Source organism: Cervus elaphus, chromosome 19, assembly GCF_910594005.1.
Source record: "Cervus elaphus chromosome 19, mCerEla1.1, whole genome shotgun sequence".
Classification (NCBI taxonomy): Eukaryota; Metazoa; Chordata; class Mammalia; order Artiodactyla; family Cervidae; genus Cervus; species Cervus elaphus.
The window spans coordinates 82,047,907-82,064,085 of record NC_057833.1 but is presented as its reverse complement, the minus strand read 5'-3'; the positions used below and the strand labels follow the sequence as shown (position 1 = coordinate 82,064,085).

Sequence of the window (16,179 nt, the reverse complement as noted above, 5' to 3'; positions counted from 1 at the left end):
AAGACCAGAAACAAATATCCCTTGACAATTTCACGTCATTTTCTGCATTCAAAAGAGAGGTGGAGTGGGGAAGACAGACGCAGAGGGGCAATGAGAGAGGGTCCGATTCGGTAGCCTCTTGGAGGCACGGCGGGGCTACCCTCTCCCGCCCGAGTGCGGGGTCCGGGTGGGTGGACTGACGCCCCTCAGCCCCGCAGCGCCGCGGGCCCCGCATGACATCAGAGGCTAGGGAGCGCGCAGAGCGCAGGCGCGGGCGGAGAAGCAAGGCGGGAGGGGGCCGACTGGTGCGGCTCGGGAGAGCGCTCCTCCGCCCCGCGCGCCGTCCCTGAGCCCCGCTCCGCCCGATCCTCGCAGTCCGCGCCGCGCCGCGCCTCGGGCGTCCAGAGCGCGCCGCATCAAGCGCCGCCTGCGGCCGCCCAGCCCCATCCTTCCTCCTCCTCCTCCTTATCTTTCTCCTCCTCCGCCGCCGCCGGACACGCAGCCGCAGGCCGGGGCCGGGACGCAGCTGGGGAGTCAGGGACGCGCGCAGCCAGCCCTTCCCCCTCCGGCTCCCGCACCGCCGGCCGCCTCCCCTCGCCCTCCTCCTCTCCCCTCCCTGCTCCTTCGCTTCTCCTCCTCCTCCTCTCCCAGCCCCAGCTGCCAGCACCATGTCCGCAGGGGGAGATTTTGGGAACCCACTGAGAAAATTCAAGTTGGTCTTCCTGGGGGAGCAGAGCGGTAAGTACCCCGCTTATTCCCCGGGTTTGGGGTCGAGCCCACCCCCGCCGCCAAATCATCCACCCCACTGGGACCCCGACCTCGGCTCGAAAAGGCCCCTCGGTGCCCGGGTAAAGGAGAGGTTTGGGGATGGGGAGGTCGGGGCCGGCTCGGAGGGGCCGGCAGGGGAGGCTCCGAGGGTAAGGGCCGACGAGGCGCTGGGGCCAGAGGTGGGGGTGAGGGTGGGATCTGGGGTGAGCGCTCGGGGTGCGGTGCAGGTGCGGCGCGGCGGGGAGGCTGGAGGGCGGCGGCTCGCTCGGCGGCGCCGGCCGCGGGCGTGAAGGCTCCTGGCTCGCTGGCTCGCTCGCACTGCGGCACCGGCTGCGGGCGACCGCGCAGGTGGCGGGGCGCCGATGAGGGTCGCAGGGAGGGCGCGTGCACCTCTTTAGAGAACGAGACGGCACTGTCGTCTGGCCGCTCCCCAAACCGCGGCACCGGAGAGGCTCCCTGGGGCCCCTGACGGGAACCGTAATTGCGGACACGTCCAGGCCCTGGGGCAGACGGCCGCGGGGAGACGACCGACATCTGTCTCCTCTGAAAAGAGCAGGTGCAGATCGTGGGGGAACAGGGCGCCTACCTCCCCTGGCTTACGTCCGACTGGGCACAGAAGGTTCTAGACCCGCTGCCCTTCGCTGCTGTGTGTTAGCCGCTTTGAGGCTCAGGGGTCTGAGCGATGACAGCAGGGGTTCCCCAGTGCAGGGCAGATTTGGGGGATGGTACCGGGGCGCCTTGCACCAAGAGCCATGAAGCCCGGCGCTGGGCAGAGAAAGGACCAGGCGACACGCCCTGCCTGGCTTCCCAGCACCCCTCCCAAGAGCGTTCTCGGCGGATTCTTCCCACCCCCACCTCCCAGCTCACCGCCCTTCTTGGGGGAGGGGAGGCCACCGTGGCAGCGGGCCAGGGGCCAGGGAGACGGGGAGACAAACGGCTTTCCTGCTGTCTGGTAGCTCCCCGGGGAAAGCATCTCTGAAAGCCAGGTTAGTCCTGAGGAGGGAAGACCAGACTGAAGAGCATGGAGCCTCTGACACTTGTAGGAAGGAGTGGTTCTCCGAGCATCCCTGCAGAGGCCTCTCACTAGAGGCTGCGGGGAGACAGGCTGGGCCTTGACCTGCTCTGGGAGAAGGCTGTCTCTGGAGGCAGGACCACCAGCTCTAGCTGTACGGACCGGTCCAGTTCACCCGGTGTAGTGCCTGTCTGTACAAGGGGCCGCAACACACACAACCTTGGGAGGACCTGGTGAGCCCCAGGAACAGCGCTGCTGTGATGCGTGTGTACATGCTGGTTGTGGAGGTCACATGACAGTCGCCTGCCTGCCGCTGCTCATTACCTGGGATGGAGGGCTGGCTCAGAGAAGGGTGTCAGAAGGTGGCCAAGCTCTGACGTGTGTTTTAGGGCCAAGCTGGGCATTTCTGAACAAGATGAACTCAGCCAGCGAGCCCTGTGTCCTGGACTCTTGAGTTTCTGATCTTAGTAGATTCCAGTTTCACAAAACTAACTTTTTCTTGTGCCTAAAGGGATTTGGGGGCAGAGGGGTTGGTCTTCACATTACAGTGCTCGTCTTACCAGTGCTAGAGCCCTGGGAGTTGAATTCTTAGCTGTGTTCCCTTGAGGAGATTTCGAAGCCTCCCTGAGCCATAGTTTCTGTCTCTGTAAGATGGTTGCCTGAGGGTCGTTCTCTTACCCCTTCATGTTTCCCAGTGTCTCTCAAAGGGCTGAACCCTGAGAGGTTGTCAGTAAACATGTTTTTATTCCAAGTCTGAATATGCTTCAGTCAAGGACCAGGGGTTTGATGAGGAGAATGCATCTGGTGTGTTTGAGTGAAAACTCTGGGCTCCCTCGGAACCTCTGATGGGCTGAGGCCCCTGCTGAGCTCTACAAACCCCCTTTGCACCTAAAATCACAGAAACAAGAGCTGAAGGCCTCAGAGAGTGAGCCCCCACCTCTTCAGCATGTTTATAAGGGAAGTTCGAACCCCAGGGTGGGGTGTGGACCCACAGGTCTATTGTGAGTTGTTAACACTTCTGGGACTGGAACTCATGTCTCCTGTTCCCAGTCACTAACATGCCATTGGGAAATGAGGTGACCTTGAATTGGGAAAGCCAAGAATTGGGAATCTTTACTCTTAGGAGGTGGTGGTTACCAAACTCTGGCCAGGATTGTGGCTGAGTTGGGTGACCTGGTGGGGATGCCAGGCCAGTCGTTTGGGATCATGGTTTCCGGGCCCTTTGAACATGGTCTTTAGGGGAAAAGGCACTGCCATTAGCCACACTGGTTCCTTCTGGCAGGGAGCTCTAGGGCCCTGAAGACTCCTCCCACTTTATGCCATTAGTGGGTTATTCACCTTCAATTTTACAGAGCTTTGGGGTCCCCGAGTTATGCAGGGGACATGTGCATCCCTGAGCCTGGTGAAACAGAGAAATCACCACCACAGCCATGACTTCCATCTTGCCTGCGTGCACTTTCACATGTTGGTCCTTTGTGCCCACATCCTCCACAGCCTGTGTGGTGGAGGGAGCCGCTGAATTCTGGTCATCACCTCCACCCTGGGTCTCCCTCCCTGTGTGGTGTGGGAGGTCTCTCCCCTTCTGTACATGGGGATCTCAGGTCTGCTGAGCACAGCAGAGACTTCTAGAACAGCAGTGGGCTGGCCTGTATAAGCGGAGCCTCCTGGAAACAGGCCCGGGGAAGGAAGTAGAGGGCTATGGCCTTCTCTTGTTTCCTGTACCTGCCATCATGGTGGCATCTCTCTAGGCCAGTACTCAAGGACAGCTGGGTCCCAGAGAGGAGTGCCCACCCTGGAGCCCAGTGATGAGGAGGGTGCCTTGAACCAGATAATACCAGGGGCATGGGGCCTTCAGAGATAAACTGGGGACCAGGTTTGGTTGGGACATCTTAAGGAGCCACTCTAGGGAAAATAACTCTAGTCTATGAGAGAGCACCCCCTCCAGGCACAGAATGATTGTTTGCCCTGGATTGTGGAATACAGGGCTGGCCAGTGTCAGCCTGGCAGGGGAAGGGATTGTGCAGAGAATGTTGTAGACCCAGGATGAAGGGTTTCCTTGCAGTGGGGAGGCTGAGCAATCCTCTTGGGGCTCGGACAGCTCTCTCAGCCTGCTGGCCTTGCTCTCGTGTCAATGGCAGTGGTTGGGGAGAGGGGGTGATGCACACCAGTCCTGACTTTGGCACTTGGTGGCATCCAGAGAAGAGAGGCCTGAGCAGATATCTGAGGAAGGAGCTTACCTCAGGGACACAGCCCTGCTTCTGAGTTCTGCTGGCGTTCGATGGGGTCTCTGGCTTCATGCAGGGCTTCTCCAAGTGTATGTGGCCTGGAGGAGGAAGTGTGCTGTGTCTGCTGCACGCTGGCCTCTGCTAATCTGCCTTCCCTGAGACTCCTCCAGCCAGAGCAGGAAGATGGGTGGACCCAAGTTTGGTCTACTTCCCTAGGCTGAAGCCAGCAGTCCAGCTGCCCCCTCTGACTAGGTGCCCCCCATTGCCCCGGCAGTGGTGCTGCTGGAGGTGCCATCCACGCACGGGACACAGTGTGAGTGGTGTCCCTGGACTCGTGCCGCACAGTGACCCTGCGGGCAGCGTTGTTGTTTAGTCATTTGCTCAACCATCCCTCTCTCCCTCCCCCACCCACCCCTCCCTTCCTTCTCCCAGCATCCATTTATTCATCCAGTCAGGTCTTTGAGCGGATCCCTGCCTCGTGGAGCTTATAGTCCACTGGGGAGTGCAGATGTCTGCGGGTATAATTCCAGTAAAGGTCTGCAAGAGCCATGACGAGGGAGGAACAGCTGCTGTGGAAGCACATAGCAGGGTGTCCCACCCACCTTCGGGGGGTAGGTGACCATGGTGCTTTCTAAAGGCTTCAGAGGAGAAGAGGAGGAGATGCTTCTACAGGCCGCGTGCTGGGCTGAGCGCAGGGAGTAGCTCTCCCAAGGGCCCATCCTCTCTAGGAAGCTCTGTTTCTTCTTCTCCCCACCTTGTAGAAGTGTGTGGGGTGGGGAGCAGGACGCTGAAGGTGACCCTCAGGTGTCTGGCTTGCTACTGCTGAGAAGGAAGGGGCTGTCCGTCCACTTTCATCTCAGTCCTCACTGCTGACAGGGCTCCCTCCCTGCCCATGGCCGGGCCCACCCTGGACCCCTGCCTTCCCACCACGCTCACTGCCACAGCCACCCCGGAAGCCCGCCACTGGCCTGGTGACTGTGCCTACCGCAGAGGTTTGCTCCTCCCAGATCCGCCGGCCCTGCTGTACCCAGTCTAGCTGGGCACTTGCAATGGCAGAGCTTTGCTTTTTCTGAACATTTTTAAAAACAATCATATGCTGCCCCGAGACCTCTGTTGTGTTAATTATTTTGGATTTTAAAATGTTTACTAACTTTTTTTAGGTACAAAAACCCTACCTAAATTTTAAGCCCCTTAAGAGCAAATTTCAGCACCTAAGATCTAGTCACCTTTCCCACCTGTCCAACTGCAGGAGGTTTGTACTTATTCAATATCTCATGTGAAAATGATGAGAGATCTTTGCTGTGTGGGATTTGCTGATGGCCCATCAGTACATTGAAAGTGAAAGGAGTCAAGACAGCTTTGAAATAAGGTTCTTCCTGCGGACACCTGCCGCTTTGTCAAGCCAGAGGATTTTTATCTGCAGCACTTGAGTCTTTCATAGAGGACTGGCTCATTTATCCTTGGTTGTGCTCTACTCACCCTTCATCTTATGGAGCCTGAGTTTCTTAGGGCACCCCCATCCCTACCAGCATCTCTGAAGAACTGTGAGAGCAGCAAGGCCCCCAGAGATGGGGCAGAAGGGACACATCCAGCTTTCTGTGAGATCTGGTTTGAGTCACCAGGCAACTCTGTGCCTCAGCTTCATGGTCTTGTTTTTTCTCTTCCCAGGTTTCCTCCCTGCCTTAGTGGCTGGGTAAGAGAGGGAACCTTGGATGTTGGATACAGACCCAGGACCTTTGCTTTATTTTTTTAAGCAACTGGGTGTATGAGGTCAGACACACACAGACAGACACCAAGACAAGAGTTAACCTGTACTCAGCATAAGAAACGGAGGATCCTGTGTAGCTCAGTTGGTAAAGAACCTGCCAGCCATGCTGGAGACCTGGGTTCGATTCCTGGGTCATGAAGATTCCCTGGAGAAGGAAATGGCAACCCACTCCAATATTCTTGCCTAGAGAATCCCATGGACAGAGGAGCCTGGCCGGCTACAGTCGTAGGGTTGCAAGAGTCAGACACAACTTAGTGCGTGCTTCCTTCTTTCTGGCATAAGGAAAAAAGTGGTATCCTCAGTGCTGATGATAAATGCTCAAGAACCAGCCAGAAGAGAAACAAGAAACTGTGAGAACTGGTTTTGGTGGTGCAGGTGTAACAATGATTACATGGTCTGATTATCGTTATCATTTGTCACCTCCAAATTATAATGAATACCATTAAAATATAACAACCTCATTGTCCTTTTGTTACTTATTGCATCCCTAAAATTAGCCCATGAATAGTTATCCTTATGTGTTATCTTGACATTGCAAGCTCACCCAGGGCAGGCCTGAGGGTGGTACCATCCGTGTCCCATCCAGGCTGCGGAATGTCCCTCTCCTCCCCACCGTGTCTTCCACTGTTGCGGAATGAATGAGCCATTGAATGTGCAGGGCTGTCTGGCTCTCAGTGTAAATAATTTAGAGAAACAGATGGACAGCCGCGTTGCAGAAGGTGAGGAAAGGTTAGGTCGAACTGCAGAATTCATAAACGTCGGGAGTGGGCTGCTGTACTGGGCATTTCTTCAACTGTCTGTGTGTCTGTCATCATTTTCTATTTCTCACGACAGAGAAGATGGCGGAGGTTGCCAGGGAGAAGTACCCGATGCACCCTGAGATGGCCAGCTTTTGTTAGATCCCGAAAGACAGGCTGCCAGGAAATCAGGCCATAGGCTGTGCTAGGCACTTAAGCCCTGAGGGGACTGTGAGGATGAGAAAGCCAGTCTCTGCTTCCTGGAACAGGGCAGGGAGGAATGAAGGTTCCTAATGCCTGAGGACTCCTAAGAGAGCTTCTAATACCGAACTTGACATTTCCAATTCCCTTTATTATTTTGGTAACTTTGGCCCTGAACTAAGTGAGATCTTTTTTGAAAAGTAAATTTTCACTACCATGAATACATTATTATTTTAGTAAAATGATTTATTTTTAGTAGAAAGGCATATTTATTTTGGTCTCTTGGTAACAAGTCTGGTGGGAGCCCAGGTGACTCAACCATATGTCCTGGACGGGGTAGCAGTCTTTCCTAGGGGGTGACATAATCAAAGGACAGACCCAGGTGCAGGAGAAAGCAGATTATTCCTCACCCATGAGGGCAGAATGGAGCCTTTAAAGTAAAGGTTACCTCTATAAAATGCTTGGAAAGCATGGCAGCCCGGAGCCCCAGCAGGAGCTGGGGGCAGTGGACAGGTGAAGAAGGAGACTTCCTTTGGGTGCGTTCTGTGCTGGAGACCTCAGCTTTCCTCCAGGGCCTGGGCAGCTGGGATGGGGCTTGTTGCCTTCACGGGGTTACCCTAGAGCAAGAGGTTTCCAGTATTGGGGTCATAGACTCACTGAGTTTCCCCTGTGGCTGGAGATGCGGTGAGGGCAGGTCACAGAGACTGACTTGGCCAGGAGCTGGGACTTTCACCCAAGGGTGGTGGGGAACTGGCAGAGGATCCTCAGCTGGGGAGTGGCCTGGTCACTTTGCTGGGGAAGGATCCATTATTCTAGAGGCTTGGAGAGGAAGAGGGGGGTGGTGTCCAGACCCAGCCAGCCCTTCCTGACAAGATGGAGTTGACCTTCCTGGGTTCCTGGGCCCTCCCCCAGTTAACCCAGGTAGCATTTGGGAAAACCCAGTGTGCTCAAGGCTCCACAAAGGGAGCCGCAGATGTGGGGTTCATCCTGCTTTGCAGAGGCTCTGAGAGCTGGTCACGCCTAGCGACTCCCTGCTTATGTGGCAGGCTGGAAATCCAAACCCAGGTCACCATCGAGAAACCGTGAACTGCCGGGCCTTGTGCCTCAAAGGCAGGCCCAGGCTTGAGGCGGGCGGGGAGACAGAAGAACACTGAGATTGTGTGGAAACGGGGTCCACAGTAAATGCCTCCTGGGGAATCACGTGCCAGGCTCTTTGCTGAGGTGGAGCTGGCAAACACAGCGTGGCCGGGGGGTAGGGGGTGGCGGCCTTTAATTCTCCCAGACTGTGGGGAGGAGGGCAGCAGCTCTCGGAAGGAAGCAGGTCTCCTCGAGGGAGTCTGATGGAGCTGGGATTGCATAGCAGGCCCTCTGTTCTCATAAGTGTGAGCTGCTTATCTGGGATGGTTTAAAGGGAGCTGATAGGGATGGTGTCACTAAAGTCCTCTAAGTCAGCCTACTGCCGTGGAGGAAGACTATTCCCCAAGTTCTAGCTGAGAACTAATTACACAGGAGGGAGGAACCAGTCACTCTGAGAAGCTGGTTCCCACCAGCTCTGGGTGTAACCCTTCCTCTGGCTTCCTTCTCCCTCATAGGCCTGGAGATACCAGGGCCCTGGAGACCCTGATTCTGTCTGGTGCCTGCCATCAGCTGGCCATGTGGTTGGATTAGCTTCAGCCCATCTCGGACTTTCGCGATATGCCCCTGGAGGCTAGAAGACCTGGTGATCACTGGTGCCAATGGAGCTCTAAATAGTTCTTTATTCAGCTCCAGCTTAGAGTAGGATGCCAAGCCAGTAACACTCCCAGCCTGGACATAGCACAGTTTGGAGGGGCTGCAGGGATGAAGGCACGGGATCAGGGCCTCTGTCAGCTGTCTCCCATGTAGCTGCCCTGGGCTCCAGTGCAGGGTCCACTCCAGTCTGCCACCTCTTCTCTTGGCCGGCATTCTAGGCCCACCCACCTGGGCCCAGCCCTCCCTGCTGTGCCCTCAGGCTGCTATGGTTCATCCTTGCTGCTGATGTGTTTGGCTCAGGTTGCCAGGCAACAGGGATGGAGCTGTTTTGCCCTTCCTGCCGGCAGGCATTTATTCCATACAGAGGACCCCTGATGAGGACAGCTCCCAGGTACTCCTACTCCAAGACACTTCCTTCTGCAGGCAGGTGGGCAAGTGGTAAGCAGGGATGGCTGGGAAAGGCCCAGAGCCAAAAGGGGTATGCGGTGTCCACCACAGACCAGTCAGGCTTAGTGACCCAGTCCTGGCTCCTGTTCCAGCCCCATCACCAGCACTGTCCTTTCAAGCCCTGGGCTTCCACCCCAGCCCAGCCCTTTCTGTCTGGGTGTTGGGATGTAACAGGACCCCCTGTGCTCATTTCCCTCCCCAAGACAGTAGGGTTTTCATGACTTTCATGATGTATTGACTGCAATAATACATAACAATGCTGAATGTTCCAGAGGAGGTCATTCTGTTAATGAAGTAGTAATGGTGATCCCCCCTGGTAGATGTGTGAGGGGGAGAGAAGTAAGGGTTCAAAGCTTGGAGAGTCACTGATAGACTCTCTTTGTGTAGTGAGCTGCAGGGTATGCATCCCTGATCTGACAGGTAGAGCTGCCCATCCCATTTTATAGAGGAGGGAAGTGAGGCCTTGAGAGGCGGAGGCATTTACACAGCGTGCAGGACCGACAAGTCGCTACCGCCAAGCTCGGAAGGACCGCAAGGGCCCTGAAAACCCCAAGGTGGTGTTTTCCCTGCTTCCCAGCCTGGCAGGGAGCCAGGCAAACTCACCCTGAACCCCCTGGCCCCACAGTTGCTCACAGGCTAAGCACCTCAACTTCATGGCTACTGTCCTTCCCTAAGGACACGGCCCAGGGACTACAGCCAAAGGTTCTGCCCTGTGAGTGGAATAGTGCTTGACCCAAGGTAAGTGGGTTGTAAGCCTCAGCCAGTGTTGATGGGAATATTAAGCACACAGGCAATCTTGTGGGTGTGGTCTGCTGGGGAGTCAGGGAAGGCTTCCTGGAAGAGGTGGTATACAGTGAGCAGGAATTCACTGGCAGGTGAGGGGAGGCATCATGAGCCTCCTGGCTCTTCATGAGAGGGCTGGGCTCTGCCAAGGCCAAGGGCTGTGATGGGTGTGGGTCTTCCAGAGAATTGGGTGTGCTTCACGTGGCTGGGCTCTGCTGTGGTTGGGGGAACGTGGTGGGAGGAGTTCTCCCTGGGGAAGCAGGGTCAGGCCACATGCCAGGGTCTGGGCCTTGCCTGCAGGTAGCCAGAACACACTGGGGGGCTTCAACCAAGGAAGGGTGTGTCTGTAGGTTAACAGACAAAGATATGATCTGGTTGCAAGCAGGAGATGCAGGTGTCCTGAACCAGGCCACTGGGAACATTCAGAGGATGGAATTTGGAGAAGGGCTTGTGACAGGTGTCAACTTGAGCTTTCTTCCGGGTCTCAAGTTCAGCTCTGCTGGGGATGTATATTTTCTTCATTGTTTCTCTGTTGAATGAGGACTCAGAAACAGTTAAGGGATGGGGAGGAGGGGGTTTTGTCCTTCTCTGCAAGAGCACATTGTCCTCAGATGGACCCAAACTGGCTGCCTTAAGCTCCTCAATCCTTTGGCCCCTGCTTCCCCTGGGTGCTCCTGGACTGCTGGCTGCCCTTCCAGACTCTTCCCATCCTGCTCAGGGCAGAATTCACCACCTGGTGAGAAGCTGCTGCTGAGTGTGTGCAAGCCCCAGCCCTCTTGTAGCCTTCTGTTACTGCCTCCCTTGCTGGGCTTCCCTTCCAGCAGACACCTGACTCCCTTTTTTGCTTTCTTCCATGGATTCCCCTTGTTCTTCTCTGTGGCTTCCGGCTCCCCAGAAAGCCCAGGGATCCCTGAGGACTGGAGGGAGGCCTGTGTGGAGAAGAGCCTCCCTCCCCACCTGGGAAACAGAAACCCGGTCTTGAGTGGGCTGCACAAAAAGCCAGGGAGCCAGCATGGAAGAAAGGTCCTGCTGTCCTGAACCCAGCCCCCACCCACAGGTCAAGTCATGGTCTCACAGTCTCTTCTCAAGGCCTGAAATGCCGCCCTCCAAAGCCCTGGTAACCTCTGCTCCCTGCCCCTCCTGTCTTCTGGCCCTGGAGATTATTGAGCCCCACCTGGGTATTCCTTTGTCAGTGTAGCTGGTGTCGGGAGAATATCCTAATTAGGAGTTGTCAGTGGTCACTGCACGTTTCAGTGGGCAGGGCCACATTCACCATCTGTGAGGTCAGAGTGAATAGGGAGACCTGTGCCCTCAACTGGTGCTCACCAGCGGTGTCACCCCTGCCCAGGTTGCTGGCCCAGGAAAAACCAGCCTGCAAGTTGGCAGCAAGCAGCTCAGCCCAGCTTTGACCTTTGCAAAACCCTGCTCCATACCCCCTTTGGCCTCCTCCCCGGGGCAGAGGCGGGACCAGGAGACCCATCCCTGGCTTGGGACTGCAGAACTGCATGTGTGACCTCCACACGGGGGACAGGTCCCTCTGGGGGAGAGGGCAACGGAGAGAGAGGTAGAGAAAATGTTCTATGCTGACCGTGTTGGTGAGCAGGGAACAGATATCATACAGATGGAGAGAATCAAGTGAAGCATTGAGAACACACGTTTCTTGGGTATTTCCCCATCCAGTGAAGCGGGGCAGGCAGGGGAGGAAAATGGGAGCATCAGGGGTGCCAGAAAGAGAAGGCCATGGAGGCACTGAGGGGAGGCCCCCCACCGCACCCACATGCCGGAGTGCCACCGTCACGGGGCTTCTGGCCGCCTCACGCTGCTGCCTTGGGGAAGCTCGGCTGGTGTAGGCTCCAGGCAGTGGTGCTGACCAGAGAGAATTAAAGGATCCTGTGGAGACACTGATTCCTGTTGGGCACAGGAGTGATGGGACTCATTCTGTATTCAGGTGGAGGATGAGGTGAGAGGTCGGGACCTGCTGCTGTGAGGAGGCTGACGACCCCTCACCAGGTGGAGCAAGAGTGGAGAGAAGGGCTCCCACATTGTCCCGGGGGATGAGGGGGGCGTCTTGTCAGCTCACTGCACCAGCGCTGAGACTCCAGGCTTCCTTGAACATACCCAGTCTTATCTCTCCCTCCACAAGTCCAGGTGTCTCTTCCCCACTAGGACATCGCAGTTCCCAGACTGGGCGGCTGCAAGTGGGGTCAAGCCTTGGATCCACGTGATTGTCTGGTTCTGTTCTTCTTTGTGTTAAGAGCACCTCTGAGAAGGGTTTCTTTTGGGGGAAATAAAAAAGCCACTCTCAGATCAGCCACTTATTCTGGGATATTAACAGATCCTACGTGCAGCACCAGCATCCGGAAATTCTCCCCTGATCTAATCCATCACTCCCCCACATCCAGCCGGAGCACTGCAGGCTGCTGCCCACATCAGAGTGTGACATGCATGTCACACACCTAGCCCACCCACCCTGTTGTCTCCCACCTGCGTCAGAAGAGGGCAGAACTTCAGAGGCTGGGCCAGAACAGCTCAGCTCCTTGTGTTCCTCCATCGTGCAGCTAAAGGGTCATCTAAAGCAGAGTTCTAGTCCAGACAGCAGTGTCTGCTCGTCTGTCCACCTCAGCCAGAGGGCTGGCAGTGCTGTGGGAAATGTACGGTGAGGTAGTCCTAGCCTCTAACAGAGAGACCTGTGAGGTTCTGTTGCAGGTGCCTGGCCACTGACGCCGCTGCAGGAGAGGAGGCGGAGGCTAAGTCAAGAGTAGAGGGGGCATCTTTTAGGAATGTGAGATGGTTTGGCAGATAACGATCTAAGGTGACCCTAAATGAGTCACGCTTGTGTAGTCCTCTCCCCTTGAATCAGATGGAACCCAACACGTGCTTCTAGCCAATGTAGTATGGCAGGGAGGACAGCTGTCACTCCTGTGATTGTAGCTCTGAAAGACTCCTCTGCTGGCCTTGAAGGAGTGAGCTTCCGTGTGGGGAGAGGGTAGAGAGGGGTCATATGGAAAGGAACTGTGGCTGTTCCTCTAGAGGAGAAACAGTCCTCTAGCCACGAGGAACTGAATTCTGTCAACCACCTCAGATGGGAGTCTTGAAGAGGACCCAAGCTCCAGAAAGAAACATAGCCTAGTCAATACTGTGATTGTAACCTTGTGAGACTCCAACCAGAGGATCCAGGAAAGCCGTGCCCAGACTCCTGCCCCAGGAGAGTGTGATATAATAAATATATGTTGTTTTGATCCACTTCGTGGGGTTGTTACACAGCAACAGATAACTAATACAGATGGGGTGAAAATGTTTCCAGGGAGGACACACCTTAGAGATGCTCTTCTTCTGCAGACAAGGAATTGGAGCTTCCAGGAGGGGCTGTGACCTGCCCCTGGCTAAGCAGCTGGCTTGAGCCCCCCAAAGCAGGCATTGGGGTAGCCCAAGATTTGGACCCTGGTTCTTGCTCTGCTGCTGCTCTTCCTTCGTGCAACGTTGACCAAACCCTCCTGCTCCCTGGGTCTCTGATTTTTCCTGTTATGTGAAGCACCGGATCAGGTGATCTCTAGGTGCCTTCTTGCCATGATTTGGTATTCTGAAGCCACTCTGATCTGTCATCCTTCTAGAAGCCAGGCTTCAGGGCCTTACCACAGTTTAATCTCTGCTGCTTCTCCCATGTTGTGTTTCTCCCGGGGCTTCAAGAGGCGGGACCTTCCTGGCCTGGGCACACTTCAGTAAGCCTGATGGGCTCAGAGGCGGAGCTCTGGGCTATGCACCAGGAGAGTTACTCTCTGACTGTTACCCTTGTGCTGTGTGATCCTGGGCAAGTGGCGCCTCTTCTCTGACCTCACATCTGGTCAGCTCGGCGAGAGGCTCGGTCAAGTTTGATTCCAAGGTCCTCGATGGCTCCCACTCTCTGTGGTGCTGATTTGGAGCTTGTGGGATGGAGGCAGGTGAGGCTGGCTACGTTTTTTTCTGGCACCCAGGCATCCAAGTCCAGGAGGAGACCTGGATAGCCACCCAGTTCCTTGTTCCCCAAGCCTGGCCCTGCAAGCATCCCAGTGCCTAGCCAGCAGTCCTTTCTGGTCCACAGGGCTAGAGACGCAGAATCTTCCTTGCCTGCTGAGTGTTCCTGTGCTCATTGTCAGGCCTAGGGACACAGAGATATAGAATGCCTCTTCCACCCCAGAAACAAGGATCCTTGTCTCTAAATTTCACCTGCAGGTCTGTCCTTACTCCCTGCGTGAAGCCTGAGCAGGTGCCCTTGAGCCCATCCTGAAGGCAGGAGGGGTCTTCTTTCCGTTGATTGAGTGGGGAGGTCTCCATGTCCAGTCTTGCCTCACCAGCCCCCTGAACATGCAGTGGCCTGGGATTTTGCTTGTTTCTTCTGTGGCAAAGCAGCAAAGTGCCTGGAGTGAGCAGACTCGGGGGAGGGGGGCGGGGTGCAGGGCCAGGGAGGGGCGTTGGGCCCACACAAGTGCTGGGAGCAGCCCCTGTGCATGGGGAAGCCTTGGAGTCAGCACTCCTGATCAGCCAGCCCAGGGTTCCTCAGAAGGATGCCCTGTCTCCAGCAGCCTGTGACCTTGAGGCCACCTTCCACCTGCCCGAGGGAGCTTGGTCTCATGACCAGGCCTCCATGCATGGAGGCTGTGAGTCCATTGTCACAAGGCCCCTCTGACTGGACCTCAGCTGATAATCTGGGAAACAAAAGCCGTGGCTCTCTGCACTCTGTCTACCCTCTCTGTCACCACCCCCACTCTCCTCTCCCTAGAATGAGGCTTTTAACAGCAATGCCACCAACAATTTGCCTGAGGAAGACAAGTGTAAATGTGAGTATGTACTTATAATATTACTTTGTAAACCTCCGTGCCATGGATGGGCCAAGAGTTCTTGGTTAAATAAACTACCAAATTGCATTAACATCAGCCTTGTCAAAAGATCAGCTGGTGGTGGGAATTCAGTGTATGCTGCTTCCTGCTCTCAAATGTGCATATCCTCACTTGGATGAATTCTCCATAGCACCCATGCAGCTCTCAGACATGTGACATGATGGCCAGTGTAGGGTTTGTGTGGAGTGGGGCTGAGCCTCAAGCGGGTTGGAATGGAGCACGTTCTGCCCACCCGGGGTCTGGCTGTCCAGGGAAGCCAGGCCAGGGGGAAACTGTGTGTGCTATGGGCAGGACTCCTGTTCTAGCTGGGGATGGAGGGTAGCTAGCACTCAAAGCTCGCTGGTGCTGGTGCCTTGGGGACATGGAGGGGAGATTCAGCACCTTTGAAGCTGACAAGAGTGTCTGAGATGGTTCTCTGAGGCAGAGAGGGTCCAGACAGTGGGTGGGCTGATCACTATGTGCTCAGAACTCAGGTAATTTTTAAGAAATCCTGTTGATTTCTCAGTTTCACAGCTAAGACACCAGGAATACTAGAGAGTTTCTTCACACATCAGGGCTTCTGGTGCCTGCTGGCTTGAGTGTGTTCGTATGTGTGTGTGTATTGCATGCATCTTGGTGAGCATGTGCCTGTGTGGTTATGCCGGGTTCTGCCCACCATGCTGGCCTGTCAAGGCTTGCTCCCTCTCCGGTCTTTGCTTAGAAGGGCTCACAGCAATTCCCAGCTAGGTCCTGGTTCTCTGTGAAGACTGCTGATGCCAAGTACGGTTATATTCTAGTTCCTTAGGAAATTTTCATGTTGACAAGAATGTTTAATCAGAACAAACCATTTCCTGAATGTGTTCAGAATCTGAGAGACATGGATATAGTGTTATGTACTATATGTATATGTATGCATAAATTTTAAAAATCATCCTGTTTATTTTTTCCTTTAACTTTTTATTAAAATTTTATTTAAAATAAAATTTTATTTAAAATTATGCCAAAATACTTTTAGGCTTATAGAAAGTTGTAGGAATATTATGAAGACTTTCCATATGCCTTTTACCCAGAATGACAGCTTTTTACTCCTCTCATGGTATTCATGGCACTTCTGTGAGGTAGGCATTTCTTCCCCCATTGGACAGATAAGGACTCTGAGCCTCAGAGAGGAGAGTGACTAACTCAAGAACACACAGTGGCAGAGCCAGGATTAAAATCTAGGCCTGTCAGTGAGTGTACTAACATTCTGTGGAGTGTGAATGTGTTGGTGTCCTGCTTCTTCTGTCCCAAGGACCTCCTTTTTTGTGTTGTAGCTCTGCTAGCTAGAAATAGTCTTGGTACCTGACTTTTTTTATTGCACTTCCATTTTTGAAAGATTTTTGCTGGGTATAGAATTCTGTGATGATAGTATTTTTCTTTCAGTCCTTCATATGTATCACTTCATTTTCTTCTGGTGTGCATGGCTTCTGACAAGGTAACAAAGATTTTTCTTCAATGTTCTCTTAGATCTGTGATCCGATAACTTTCTTATTTTTGTTTAAACAGTCAGGTGTCTCTTAAAGATATCTAAATGATATGAAAGAAATTTTACGTATTTAGCCATGTAGTGACCATTCCCTGTGTTCACCTTTCCTTTATGTGGATCCACATTTCTATTTAGTGTCATTTCACTTCT

General features: G+C 54.5%; 1 protein-coding gene across 1 annotated transcript in view; it reads left to right on the top strand.

The window, feature by feature from the left end:
- The first annotated feature begins 261 nt into the window (after window positions 1–261).
- The window catches only part of RAB6B (RAB6B, member RAS oncogene family), a 58,711-nt gene continuing 42,793 nt past the window's right edge, over window positions 262–16,179 (top strand). The window contains exon 1 of the mRNA XM_043875477.1: window positions 262–717. Within this exon, the coding sequence (XP_043731412.1) occupies window positions 648–717 (70 nt within the window). The 5' untranslated portion in view covers window positions 262–647. The remainder of the gene's footprint in view (window positions 718–16,179) is intronic.